The sequence below is a fragment of the Colossoma macropomum genome, unplaced genomic scaffold, assembly GCF_904425465.1.
Source record: "Colossoma macropomum unplaced genomic scaffold, Colossoma_macropomum, whole genome shotgun sequence".
NCBI classification, from domain to species: domain Eukaryota; kingdom Metazoa; phylum Chordata; class Actinopteri; order Characiformes; family Serrasalmidae; genus Colossoma; species Colossoma macropomum.
Genome location: NW_023494795.1, coordinates 32258823 through 32274123, shown reverse-complemented (window position 1 = coordinate 32274123; position 15301 = coordinate 32258823). Strand labels below are relative to the sequence as shown.

The 15301-nt window shown below is 37.5% G+C and overlaps 1 protein-coding gene across 1 annotated transcript in view; it reads right to left on the bottom strand.

The window, feature by feature from the left end:
* Nucleotides 1–15301, bottom strand: part of mpp5b (membrane protein, palmitoylated 5b (MAGUK p55 subfamily member 5)) — a 44639-nt gene that overhangs the window by 8674 nt on the left and 20664 nt on the right. The window contains exons 5-10 of the mRNA XM_036582199.1: nucleotides 4979–5101; nucleotides 4153–4314; nucleotides 2734–2811; nucleotides 1510–1693; nucleotides 621–689; nucleotides 181–252 (exon numbers count right to left, since the gene is read on the bottom strand). Coding sequence (XP_036438092.1) covers nucleotides 181–252; nucleotides 621–689; nucleotides 1510–1693; nucleotides 2734–2811; nucleotides 4153–4314; nucleotides 4979–5101 — 688 coding nt within the window. The remainder of the gene's footprint in view (nucleotides 1–180; nucleotides 253–620; nucleotides 690–1509; nucleotides 1694–2733; nucleotides 2812–4152; nucleotides 4315–4978; nucleotides 5102–15301) is intronic.

Below are 15301 nucleotides of genomic sequence, written 5' to 3'. Positions count from 1 at the left end.
GTGAGAAGTTTTGTAATAATTCCAACTGCTAATTAAAATTCCACACTAATGGACACTGTTTAATATCCATAAATAATAATAATTTCCATCCTTCATTACATTACAATTTAGTCTTTATTAATAATAATAATAAAAGCCACAGCTAATTGAATGATGTGCAGGTGAGGGTGCAGTACCCACCTACATTCCTGCTGGGGTTATAAAGGCTCTTTTTTCTTGCCTTCTTGATCTTCTTGACATACCAAAGTTTTCCTGAAGGTATAAAGACAACGGCTTGTTGTTGAGTATTCGGATATAAAACTGTATCAAGTGGAGCAATACTTATCTACACCTATCAAACATAACGTTGGAACAAAACCTCATATCTCTAAAACAGTAACTTTACAGGAGATGGAAAAACTGCCTTAACCTTTTTTTTTTACAAATTCTGTAAAATAAATAAATAAAACTGCAAAAATGGGGATACAAGGTTTTGTTCCAACAGTGACGATACGCATCTTATTTACTACGAGATATTCTAGATTGCTAATGAATTTTTAGTGTAATGGGTTCATATCATTTGTGTATATGTTAGAGGTCCACAGGAGTGGACAGCGTGTTCCTGCTTGCAGTCCTTTCACCTGGATTATCTGGATTTCGGTCTGTGATGGCTTTCTTCAGAGTTTCTCTCTGCTGCTGGAAACTCTTCCCTTACAACAACAAAGCAAGCAGCACAGTGAGAGACTACACAGACACAGCCATCAGCACGTAAATATCATTTTAAAACTCTTCCTGTACCATTAGGTATCTATGAAGCTTTAAAATGTATTTATATAAATTTATACAAATTATAATTTGTATTTGTATTATATATAACATTTTTATATATTGATAACACTGCAGACTTGAAAAATCAAAACTTTATGGTTACTGTTACTTCGAACTTCACAACTACAAAAAGAAGAGCAGTAATGTATAAAGAAACACATTTTTGGCTCTGAAATTGTATACTTTTGTCCAGGAAATATTATACATGTATTTGTTCTAAAAAAAAACCCAAAACACTTCCAGTACTGTAGTGACAGCTGTTTTCAGTGTGGTAATATTAAGTAATGTCAAGTGTTATAAAGCTAGATGCAATAATACCAGGTTTATAAATACTAAGTGCTATAATGCCAGGTGTTATAACACTAAATGTGATGCCAAGTTATTTTTATATTAACTGTCGTTAATCACTATAACGTTAGGGTTGCAATGCCAGGTGTTATAAACCAAATGCTAAAACTTTAAAGGCTTTGTAGTTTTAAGCTGGCTTTAATTGCATGTTGTGAGTTGCTTGAAACATAATTTCAGCACAACTTGACAGTTGTACAAAGTAGTTCAAAAACAAAGTTGCATGCAACACATTTACTTGCTCTACTAGATCATCTGCATGGTGTTATTTACATATTTGTATATTTTTTCCTTCTTCTGTAAACACTAACTGTTGTAATGCAAGTTTTTTGTCATCTTGCTGGATTAGCTCCTCACCAGGTATGAGGCCAGCCAGCCGCTGATTGTCGTCATCTCCGTCCTTGTAGGCCTGCCACCAGTTGGGGTCGTCCTGGCTGAGGACGTGCAGGATGTCTCCTTTCTGGAAGGACAGACCGAGCTCTCGACAGGGCAGGTACGGGTCATCTGCAGGCTCATAGCTGAAATAGGCCTTCACATGCATCTGAGGAGATATTGTAGGTGGTATGCATGTTTTGTGTAATAACTCAACACTATTTAATATTTTTTTTAAATCACATACAGTTGTATGCAAAAGTTTGAGCGCCCTGGTCAAATGAAGTTTTGTTGATTTTCTAAGTGTGAATAATTTAACACATTCACTACAGAGAACACATATTTTAATACATAGTTACTGTCTATTTGCTGTTTAATTAATTTAGCATATTAGGGAAAAAACATAAAATGCAGAAACTGTGCAATAAAAGTTGCAGTACAAAAATACCATATTAAAGTTTTCTGGATGTATTAACTTATTTTTACTTAGAAAATTAACAAAACGTGTTACTTTTCACTTGGAAAAGCAAAAAACATTACATTTCATTGTATTTTATTTTATTTTATTTGTCCTTTAGAGAAATATTGTTAACAGCCTATGTGCTTGTCTGGTCTGTTCAGTGTTCTACATGTCATATGTGTGCCATAACCAAGACTAAATCCTTGTATGTGTAGCATACTTGGCGAAATAAAGTGTTTCTGAAAACATCTGCCGGGATGTTCTGCATACGACTGTATATAATACTAAAATGTAAAAATATACTAGAACGATATATATTTATATAATCTACATATTGAATATTGTATTACTACTACATACAATATAATAAGTAATAGAATATTTTGTTTCAATTTATTTGATTGGTCCACTGTTGATGGTTTGTAGATAATTAAGTATAAAAAAATCTTTCAGTAACATTCAAAGAAATATCTATTACATGTAATAGAAGCTGTGTGTGAAAGATTCCATTTAAATCTAACCCTAAACCTAACCCTAAACTCAAGGCAAAACTACAACTACTCCTGAACCTAATCCTAACCTTAATGTTGTTGATAATAAACTGAGTATCACCAGAAAGTTTGTTAATTATTTAAGTATTGTAAATCATCTATGTGGGACCATCAAATAAAGTGTGACTACAGATGTTTATAATTCCTTTTAACTCAATCCAATACCCTGAACGCACCCAGCTGTAGTGGAGCTCTTACCACAGTCTGCCTGTGTGCCGGGGCTTTGTGCCGTGAGCTGGGGATCAGGAGGAAGGTGAGGGTCCCATGCATGTTTGACTGGAGAGAAGACAGACAGGCAAAACAGACATTAACATTACGGTACTTTACACAAACACTCCTTAATCCTGGCGCATCACAATGAAAGGCCGACAGGCAGGAATTAAAAAATAAATATTGGAAAAGTCATGTAATAAATGTACAAAGAGAATTTGGCTTGGGGTTTGTATTCCACATTTTCCTTATATTTTTTGCCCCTGAACTTCTCTAACATCAGTTGTATGACCATTTTCCAACCTCTCTTCATCCCTTACAGTGAAACAGGCTGTTTTTGTTACTGTGCGATTAAGATTTATATATGTAAATGAGCTCTTTTCTGATTAGTTGACTCCTATACAAGACCTCGTTCACAAAGCAGTCTGGGCTGAAGTATACAGAACGAGCTATTAGATGTGGGCTAAAATAGGCTGAATGGGCTTTGGTATGTAAATGTACAGTAAGAGCAAACAAATACTTAGATACTTCAGTTTTGTTATTTAATTTGTCCAGTGCATAATATCTTCTTTAAATGTATACACACTGACTGTATACTTATAAATATAAACAAAAAACAATGTATTCATAAAAATAAACCAAGATATGCTTAAAAACTGTGAAAAAAGGTACTCAGACACTGTATCTTATATATAAATTTAAACAATTATAACTGTAACTATAACTCTCTCTCTCTCTGTCTACATGTATTTATATTTATATATATAATATATAATATATATATATATATATATATATATATATATAATTGTATATTTTTTGCATATATTGTAGTTTGCTGAGAGGATTGGGCCAAAACTGAACCTCCATGCTGCAAAAAGCTAATCACTTCTTGACTGTAGACGACTCGAAGCTGTAACTGCCAACAATAACAAGTACTAATGTTAGTCATTTGTGATGTCTGAAAACTTTTCTTATTACCCTTATCAATTTTGTTTTTTAACCATATCTTTGTTCATGCTCTGAAATACATACTTTTTTGTTTGTATTTGTAAACACAAAGACAAAAGACATTATGTGTGTGTAAATCTGAAGTGGATATATGCACTGAAATTATATTAAATAACACAGACAAAAGTCTGAATGCTGGTTTCCCTTCACAGTATTCATGGTTGCAACATCACAAGCCAAATTATTTTAAAACAGGTTGTTTTTGCAGATTTGCAAATTCCATAGATTGTATAGACCAGGGAATTAGCATTTTTTTTCAAACTGCAATAATGATTAAATATTACAACAAAGGTTTATTTCAAAGCTTACGCACAAATATGATTTCTTATACCTGTCAAACAGAGATAATACTGGCCTACAGCCGTTCACAACTTGTGCTTTGGAGGTTTGTCTCACCAGGATGTCGTGGACTTCGTTGATGTTTTTGCCTCGGACAGGGATACCATTTATCTCCAGGATTTCATCTCCTTCACTGAGGAGGCCGCTTCTGTCTGCTGCGCCGCCCTTCACCACCCGACTCACCATCACACAGTCATGCTCATTCCTCACTGTCGCACCCTGACACACACACACACATACACAAAATTCAAAATACTGGATTCAATATTAATGAAAGAGTTTGTTTGAAAGAGTTTGTTTGTTTGGCAGAAGCATGTCAAAATTTTGATTTAGTACCTCAAAATAATGATTTACTTTGTTGAAATATTGATTTAATTACCTGAAGTATTTAATTAAAGAAATTAAACAATTATTTTGGGATGACAAGTCACTTTTTGACATGGAAAGCTAATATTTTGAGCAGAAAATAAATGTTTACATTGAAGGTTAATATTTTGAAAAAATAAGTCATTACTTTCACACAGTAAGTCAAAACTTTGAGAAAATTTGTCACTATTTCATCAGTGAGTTAATATCTTGAGGGAAAAATCATTTTGACATAGTAAGTCACTATTTTAACATACTAAGTAAACAATGTGACATTCTACTTGGCATGAATGGGCTTCCATAGTTATGTACAAAAATGGGAAAAATAAAAATAAAAATATGGCTTAATTGTAGCTATGTACTTTTATTAATTTCTGTAAATAACAGTATCAGGACTAACTGAGGAACAATGAGGATGCTTAAAGTTAAACATCATTTGATGGAATGAGTTGAATCACCTGTTAAATGGCCTAAAATTAGCCTTGTGTAGCCTGTATTAAGGTTTCCAGGTACGTACCAGTGGTATGTCCCGGGCCTTCTCCAGACGCACCAGCTTAACTGTTTCTCCTCCATACTGGGCCAAACTGAGCTCTGGGTCCAGCTCCCGCTCGGCCACACAGTCATGAGCCTCCATCAGAGCCTGCAGAACAAACACATTCAGCATCACTGTTCTTACACATGTAATAAAAATTAAACCTGTAGCGTGACCAGATCAACACAGAAATAAACGCAGTGAGAGAATCAAAGACAGTATAAAGCAATGAGAGCATTAATGGCGTGATACAAGATGACAGCAGCAAGAACTACAGAATCATAGCCACAATGCAAAACTATTTTAGTTCTGTGTGACAACAGTGAATGTAAACATTTATGCTGGCCTAGATGGAGAAGGAAAGTCATCAGATCACCCCCTGCTGGCAAACAATGAATTGGAGGTGATGCCTGTTACAGCTATACAATATAATGTGCCATTTCACCCCCATATTCAGTTATGTTTTCCAAACGATTATGTGTGATTATGGTTCAGTGTAGTGGGAAACTCTCCATGCAGGAGACAGGGGTTCAGTTCCCTGCCCAGGCTAGTTACCCAAGATGACCTGGAAAAGATCGTCTGCCAAATACGTAAATGTAAATGTATGTTGAGCTGAGAATGTTGCTATCACCTGAAAGGATGTCCACTGACTGGCCACTTCATTGAATTCACCTCCATGTATCTATGCTCATAGTCTATTATATCAGCTCCACTTACCATTTAGGAACACTCTGTAGTTCTAAATTACAGACTGTAGTCCATTTGTTTCTATTATTTAGGTGGTTACCACGGCGGTGGCGTGTTAGCGTGTGTTGTGCTGGTACAAGTGGATGATGGAGTTTTTGAACACTGTGTCCACTCACTGTCCACTCAATTATATACCTCGTTGGTCCACCTTGTAGATGTAAAAAGACGATTGCTCATCTGTTGCGGCACAGTTTGTGCTGGTTTTCCTCTAGTCCTTCATCAGTGGTCACAGGCAAAGCCCACAGAACGTTGTTGGCTGGATGTTTTTCATTCTCAGTCCAGCAGTGACACTGAGGTTTTAAAACTTCAGCAGCACTGCTGTGTCTGATCCACAGGGCAAATACTCTGTCTAAAGTGTTGCATGGAGACCTGTTGTTCAGACTGGGTTGTTGCACACGTACAATGCGCTCTTCATCATTCCTGCAAACACTGCTCTCCTGAACTCTCTTCAACGGCACAAGAAATTATTTGCAACACAGTCCTAACAGCCGGCAGCAAGAGTGACTCGTATTAGAGTGAAACCTGAGTGTGAGTGGAGTTCTTAGCTCTTAGAGGTTTTTCCTGCCTCTAATTTTTCCCCTCTTTCTATCAGCATCACATATGAGTGAGCTCCCACACCACCAATCAGTGAGTCCTCTAAAATATATATGGGGGAATGTGTTTATTGACCTGTCCAGGGTGTATCCTACCTTCCACCCAATAACTGCTGGGATAGGCTCCGCCCCCCCCCGTGACCCAGAAGGATAAGCGGCTTAGAAGATGGCATGTACTTGTAGGAAAGCCTCCGGCCTGAATCTGGCTGGACGGCTGTGGCCTATCTTTGATTCAGGGTCAATAATGTGTGCTGCTTCACCAGTAGCACCAGCTGAACTGCAGCAATGGCAGGTTGAGAGTGTGCAAGCTGCCTCGCTAAGCCTAGGTAGATAAATTAATTAATTGCTGTGAAATTCTTGAAATCATGATGAAATAAATACCAGCCTTAAATACAAAGGAAAAGACGTAACAATTAAGTTAGAATAACTCAAATGTGTCAAACTATCTAAAGTCAGACATCTAAGAGATAGACTAGCTGGCCAGCATAACACCTATGTTGCTAGCTAGTATAACTTTTAGATGTCCAGCTTTAGATGGTTTGACACTTTTGACACTCTCAACCTGCCACTGCTGCAGTTCTGCTGGTGGTACTGGTGAAGCAGCACACATTATTGATGCTGAATCAAAGACAGGCCACAGCTGTCCAGCCAGAATCAGGCCGGAGGCTTTTCTGCAAGTACATACTTGCTCAGCTATGCTTGCTCAAAAAAATCGCAGTATTTAAAAATAATGACAGTTTTTGACCTGTCAAATTTCAATTCCATGTCTGAACAGCCAAATAAACAAATTCCACTTATTTACCTTTTAGAGGAATCACTGAGTGGTGGCGTGGGAGCTCACTGATGATAACAGAAAGGGGGGAAAAACATCTCCCTGCTGGAAAAAACAGCACAGGCCAGCAAAACCGGCATATGTTCTGTTTTGAATGCTGGTATGCTGGTCAACCAGCATGACCAGGCTGGGTGACTAGCAAATTCAGCACTAGACCAGCACAGACGAGCTCAAACCAGAGTGGAATGTATACTGGTCTGTGCTTTTTTCAGCAGGGCTAATTTACATTTTTGTAAAAAAATTAGTAAAAATATTAAGTATGAAAGATGTGTTAGCAATCTAGCTTTCTAAAATAGAGCTACGGCCTGTAAGCTCATCGACCACATGCTATAAGGAATGTCACAGTGAAAATTTATCACCGATTATACACGTCACACAATACGCTAGTGGCCTAGCAGGTCTAGAACTGGATCTTCTTTACTTCATTTCATGTGGCAGCAGAACTTTACAGTCAATAACAGTCAGCCCTTCTCTCACCTGCAGCGCCAAACCTGAAGCAGGCTAATCCCCAACCTACACAATCCTCCATAATCCTGCTTTACATTAAGCAGCCAGCCAGCACCATCAATCACGTAAACTATCCTGCCCACACTTAACACAAATCACCAACAGTATCTTATCTGAACAATAAACTCTCAGTGAAGACGGTCTGCTTATCTTAAATAGAGAAGATTTTTATTCCAGTAGATCAGCAGTTCAGATTCCTCGCTGACACACACTAAATGCTAATTTAACTGCATTGATTTTAGAATGTTAGAATCCATTATAATAATATTCAATTAAATATGCACTGATTTTTTTGGCCAAAATAAAAATTTTAAATTTTAACCACAAAATAAAAAAATCTTAGAACTTTGACAACGAAATATGACAAATGCAAAATTTAATATTTAAGTTGCTGCAGTATTTCTAGATGTAAGGTAATGTAAGTAAATTTGTGATTGTTGACCCCATGTTAAGGCCTTAGCTTGTGTGCAGGTGGATCGGATATGCTCATCAGAGGCTTTTGCATAAATTCGACCAAACCAGCTCAAGTGCACGCTGTCACTAAAGCATAAAAATTATACCAAAAATCAAAGAAATTCTGAAATGTAAGCAAATCTTTCAAATACTCTACTCTTTACTGACAATGTAATATGCTGATAATGTAATTTGTAATGACAAATTCTGTATTAAATTACAAAATAATGCAAAATAGAAGCATTTTCACTACCGACCTCAGACTATTGGACTCCCACTTTGTAAAGAATACTGTGTAAGGCTTCATTATCTAGATTCCATTACTATGTAAATAAGCACATTTACGAATTCAATGCATTTTTTAAAAATTGTTTAAAATTGTACCAAAATGGTCTAGTCAAACTGTGCTAAATTTGCAATGTCATGTGGTTGCACTCATTTCCTAAAGAACTGTACAGGACCTCTTAGAAAGCTCTACAACTTTAATTACCAGTAACAGTGAAGGCAGCAGGCTGTGGAAGCAGTGAGGGTTCCTGACGGAGTCACAGTAGGAGGCAGAGAAAAAGCCTCTTTCTCCAGCACCTCCTAATAGGATCTGACACTGCCGGGGGTCAGGGGTGGCGCCCAGCGGCCGCACGCAGTCACGAGGCTGAATCTCTGCTCCACAGCCAGACGCAAACTCTGACGGCCAAATGGCTTCAACAGCCCAGCAGGAGCAAGAGGCACACCAAAACACACCGCACGAATCCTGACTGTGTAATGTACAAAACTGCAATGTAATGTCCAAACATGCAGTTTATAGGATGTGCGTATAAATAAATGCAGAATGTGCTTCTCTTCTGAATATGCATTTGAGAAAGGGCCATAAAAAACATGACAGAATTGCACAAATACAAATACAAATCAATCAATCAAATACTGAATACAAATCAAAGTGGATTTATTAAAGTTTGAGCATCTTGTGGGAGCCAGTTTTGCATCAATATTTAAAAACAAGCAATAGAGTTTCAGAAGATGTGCTGTTGAGAGACTTCCTTCAGTTAGATGGAGGCATAAGCTTCAAGCATGTACTAAAAGAAAATCAACCAGCAAAATAACACTGCTTAAACTCTTAGGACCAGATGTTTGTATAATAATAATGTTTTGGTGAAAAAAAATTTAAGATGTGGCTGCAATATGAGCATGCAATCTGTGTTACTGTTTCACAAACTCTGTTTTCTAAGCCAGAGTAAAATAACTCCCCTGTAAAATGTTTTGGTGAAAAAAAATTAATTTACTAACAGCTATCTATAGCTAATTATAGCTATATATATATATATATATATATATATACATATATATATATATATATATATATATATAATTATAGCTATATATATATATATATATATATATATATATATATATATATATATATATTCCTGAACAGTAGTTTTTTGTTTTGCTTCGAGCTTGTTGACACCTCCATTATTTCACTGCCTCCTTTAAACCCTGAACCTCACAAGCAGTTAGTGGGCGGGGCTACACACAGATTGCATGATAAGCTGCAGTCTTAGGCCAGAAACATACTCAGTGTAAGAATGTGAATGCAAACACAAATGTCTATGTTCAAACTCAGCATGCATTCTAACTTTACTGTGCTGTTTTATTAGTTATATAACATTGGCAATGATATCTCATATATACACACATAGTTATATGAGTGAACCAGTTTGAGGACAGACTCGTCAAACTGCTGGTCCGCTCTGTGAGATGACCGAAAAAAAGCACGCTGGTGAGACAGCCTTGGCTCTACAGCACCCCTTGCTGCAGCTTGTGGTTTTGTTGTGATATGAATTGCATTCTGACACATTTATATGAACAGTGTTTGTATAGCTCAAGAATTTGCATTCACACACAATTGTGTGAAGTATTTTTCTGGCCTAAAAAAATCAAAAGTAAAGGGGGATACTGCAATTGCATCAAGGCACGCTGTATATAAATCAGGCCCTCAGTCTGCATTTTTGGGTAGGTAGGTAAAAAGATATACTATAGTTGGTGAATTTTATCAAAAAATCATTGCTGTGCTGACAAAAGCATCATCAAAAAGGTTATTTTACCAGAAAAAGGCCCTATCTTAAAGGGGGGGCCAGGTTGTTTTTTGGATTTTTCCCCATTTTAGAAATATTCAATTCCACCCACTAGTTAGGACTCCCCCAGCCACATGATACCACCAGAACTAGGAGGGTGAAAACTAGTACAGCCTTCCTCCAAGACCTGAGAAGCGCCACCATATGTTTTCGAACTGCCACTTTCGCAACGTCTTTGGACGGCCAAACGTGCTTGGAGGAGAACGCCAACTGCCAGTCCTGTTACATCAGCTGACACATGCCCGCGCTGGCTAGAATCGGGCTGAATGATGGGGGTGAGACGGGTGGCCATCCTACCCACCCAGATAGAGTGAGACCAACTGTCTCCTGACGATAGAGCCAATGTTTAGGTCACACTTTTTGTAATATTTTGCAAAATTCTCTTTGCATTTTGGCAGCTGTCAAGAAAAGGATGTCCACGGAACATAATTCTGACCCAACCATCTGCATGTCATGGCAGAAATTGGGATTCATCAGACCAGGTGAAGTTTTTTCAGGTTTTCAGCTGTCTAGTTTGGCTGAGCCTGTGCCCACTGCAGCTGACAAAAACAGAATGTTGTCTTCTGCTGTTCTAGCCCATCCACTTCAAGGTTTGAGGTTTTGTGTGTTTAGAGATGCTCCTCTGATCACCACTGTTTACAAAGGGTGGTTAGTTACTGTAGTCTTCCTGTCAGCTTGACTTGGGAAGAGTCTAGCCATTCTAGACTGACCTCTTTCATCAACAAGGTGTTTCTGCCCACAGAACTGCTGCCCACTGGATGTTCTGCCCACTAGAGACTACTCAAACCACCAACAATCATACTATGGTCAAAGTCACTATAATAACGTTTTTCCCCATTCTGATGTTTGATGTGAACATTCACTGAAACTCTTGCGCTGCGTCTTTATGCGCTGTGCTACTGAAACATGGTGCAGCTCATTGGATAAGTGAATGACCGAGCAGATTTAAAGGTGTTCTTAATAAAGTGTCTGGTTGTGTATTTTAATGTAACGTAAAATAGCTTGAACGGTTTGCCTTTCAAAATAAAAAAGGATTTAAAGCTGACATTTTCAAACACTTTAAAAAAACGTGGGTAATTCATGCCTTTATGTGGTGTTTACTACAATAAAGGTTTTACGACTTATCCATCAGCTCTGTACAACAGAACAAAATTCCTTACAGTTACACACATAAAAACACTTATTTTTAATATGAAGAAATACGGAGTAATTTTACAGAGAAATGTTTAAGATCATGCAGCTTCTCATTGCCGTTTTGCTCAATTTTGTATTTTATATCGTAAAGACAGAATGGAAACTCCGGTCCTGGAGGGCCAGTGTCCAGCACAGTTCAGAGGTTTCCCTACCCAGACACACCCACTAAACCTGCCAATAAACCTACAAGTTTAAATCAGGTGTAATTGAGTGGGTAACTCACCAAAATGTGCTGGACACTGGCCCTCCAAGACCAAAGTTGTGCACCCCTGTGATAAAGGTTTTGCCATCCTGCTGCCTTCAGTAATATTTTGTAGCTAACGTGAACAAAAACAGAAACTTAATTCTATTTACATTTGGCTATTGTTGGAACAAACCCTCCTATCTCCATTTCTGTCGTTTTTCAGTTTTTGACATCATTTAAAAATGCCTGTGGCCCTTTACGTTGTGTATAAATTTCATGATAAATGGACATACAGAAATGGGCCAAAATGACTTGGCAAAAAGTCTGGTTACATTGACTTACATTAAAAGTAAAGTGTGCTTTTTCCTTCTCCTGTAAAGTTGTGATTTTGTTCTGACAGTAGCGATTTATATCATTTATTCAGTAAATGTGTTTCCATCACAATTTATCACATTTCTTTTTTATCAGAAAAAATATATCAAGCGAGTGTACAAACTCATGCATTCTATTCAACATCTGACAATTCCTTCACGTGTTTCTTAATTGATACGTCAAAACGCGCATTTAATTACCTGGATGGAAAGCCAGCTAACTGCAAATAGTGTAATCATAAATATCACTAATGAAATCTTTTGTCTTATCAGTGAAATCCCCATCTTCACCTTTACACTTCTCCTACTAAGCCAATCTGGACACCACCAGGCTGGGCTTTGGTCTCTTAATACCATCATTCCTGCTGGAGGTGCTTAGGGCACATTAGCCCCACTTTGCCAATGCTGTCCAGACATTTGCCAGTAATCCAGCAGGTAAGCGTTGGTAGACAGCTGGACACTGAGTGACCCCTGCACCGATCAGCCTGTTCACAGGTCACTGGTGACAAAAGCTCTCAAAATGTCAGAAAAGATCATGGACAGATAATGAAACTAGAGTTAAAGAGCACTTTCAAGGGTTAAAAGGAAGCACTGCAGCACTTCAAAGGATTGTGGTTTGTTCACTGTTATCTTTTATGTATTCTATGCATTGTTAGCAGTTTCAGTCCATCTATATTTTAAAGTTTGTGATATTTGTTATGTTATGCAGTACTGTGTTCCTAGGCCTCAACGGTTTGACAAAATTTGCAATTTTATATTATCATTATTCATTCATATTCTCTCACTACAATATCCAGCATACATTATACAGATTTATCATACAACCATTGGGAATCCCTGCGGTGTCCCCCAGTTGTACTGCTAGCATAGCCACGGATTTATATGCTAATAAATACAAATCCGTTAATGTAACTCGTACCACAGTCACAGAACAAAAAAGAAAACAATGATTCTTTCATTATTTAGCATTAAATGGATGCCAGAGACGTGTTTTTCACCCATTCAGCCAGAGAAAAGAAGTCGAACTGAGGTAAAATATCTAGATAGTCAGGTACCATGCTAAATTTACTTTTTAGCTTCCTCCTTATCTGACATGTCAATTCTATTGTTTGTGTTATCCATTCTCTCTATTATAATGATGATTTGAAGACAGTTACAACAGTTATATGGCTGCAATAACATGTTTGGCTTCGCAGCGGCAACATTAGCTATCAGGGTTCCTTCTAGCTAATGAAAAAAAAGTTTTAGAAAAGCTTGCCCTCAAAAATCCTCCCCAAAGCAGCTGTAGGTTTTCAAACAATCCTCTCACCTTCAAGATGACAAAAAAAATCCTTGTCTTTAAACCGGAAAAATCGCACTATACAAACCACTGCAGAACCACTGTTGCATGTGAGCATGTTTAGGACAGATATAGAAATAGTTCCTGTTTTTATTTTGGCCTAGAACTTTCTACTGTCTCTTGGTGAAATGGGGCCTCTGCCATTTAAGCCATGTAGCCAGCAGAGTGCTAGCAGTGTACAACATTAGAAATATAAAAATGACTTTTTCAAGTCTCCAACTACAATTAAGAGAATGTTCAAGGAATGTCCAATTAACAACACCTCAGTCATTCTCTTGTAAATGTTTACATTCCTCCTGACACTTGGATTGGCTCCCAGGAAGACTGGATTAGACAACTTGGTGAAACAATGACAGTTCCTGTTCACCTCAGCCTGATCTGTAGGAGGTTCTCAGACTCAGGCTCGCTAAGCCAATTTCCCACCGACGCGACAGTTTGGCACTGGGTTCATGGTGATGTCTTATACCTGACAATACGTGCAGGAACACACGCTGTGTGAAGTCAGCGTAACTGGTTTTAATTCAACAGATCGCCAGTTCTGTTCTGTTTCCTAGAAAGATCACTGCAATAAGGCTCTACTACGAGTCTTGTTACTGCAGAGACGGTACTGAACTCCTGCTGCCTGACCTGTGCTGAACCACATCACTGTATCATCTCTCTTCTTAATACATATTGTGCAACATACTTCCTACTGTAATGACACTGTCACTGAGCACTTTACACTGTAAACACTGTTACTCCTAGTTATGTTTATACTCATTGTGCTGTAACTACCTCAATACCTGCTCTCATGTAAGTACAACAAATCTGTCTTATATGCTGCGTAAATATGCAAATAGATATATTTTTATTCCTACTCTCATACTTTACTCTAACTTATGTCTGTTTTTTCATTTCAGCCTAATTTATATCTGTTTTTATTTCTATTTTTATTTCTGCCTAATAAATGTAAATCTATGTGCAATTATATGTCTTGCTACTGTAACAATTTGCCTTCAAGATCAATAAAGTTCTATCTATCTATCTATCTATCTATATCTATCTATCTATCTAGAAAGATCTACACTAAATGTCCAAAAGTTGCCGTTCTCTCAGTTCATCTACTTTAACCTGCACCCATTGTTGACACATGCGTTCACAAAGCTGGTACATTCTTTAAAAAGATGGTTCTTCATGTGTTTTTTGGTAAAGGGAATGGTTCTCTATAGAACAAGTTCTATATAGAACCATTTCATGCTTAAATTGTTCTTTGCATGGTGAAATTGTTCTTTAGTTTGATAGAGAATGTGTTGTATATGGTTATCCGTAGCGCCAAAAAGGGTCCTGCTATTGTTAGCTTGACATCGTAACAACAGAAGAACAGTTTTTGGTGCTATACCAAACCTTTTTCAAACAGGTTCTATATAGAACCATATACAACACATTCTCCATTAATTAGAATTAGAAGAACTATTTAAGCATTTAAAATGGCTCTATATGGAGCTGGTGGTTCTACACAGAATAAGTGTCTTTACTAAACAACCCAAGCTTGGCATTGTAACAGTAGAAGAACCTTTTTTGTGCTGTATAGAACCATTTTTCAAAAGGTTCACCAAGCAAAGAAGCATTTCATATAAAGAACTTGTGGTTTTAAGCAGAACAATTCCCTTTACTAAAGAACTCTTGAAGAACCATTTTTAAGGGTGTACGATATCCAAATAAAGGCAATAAACAACAAAATGGGAGGCTCTTGAGCAGCTACACATGAGCCTAAGGTCACTGTGCCCCACCACTGGGCTGTGAATCAGTAGAACTGTGTTCTCTGGAGTGATGAAGCTCCATCCAACACCTCTGGGATGAGTTGAAGTGTCCAGAACTGACCATCGAACATCAGTACTTGACCTCACTAATGCTCAATCAAATCCTCACAGCAACGTTCCAACATCTAGCATAAAGCCTTCCCAAAAAAGTAACTGCAGC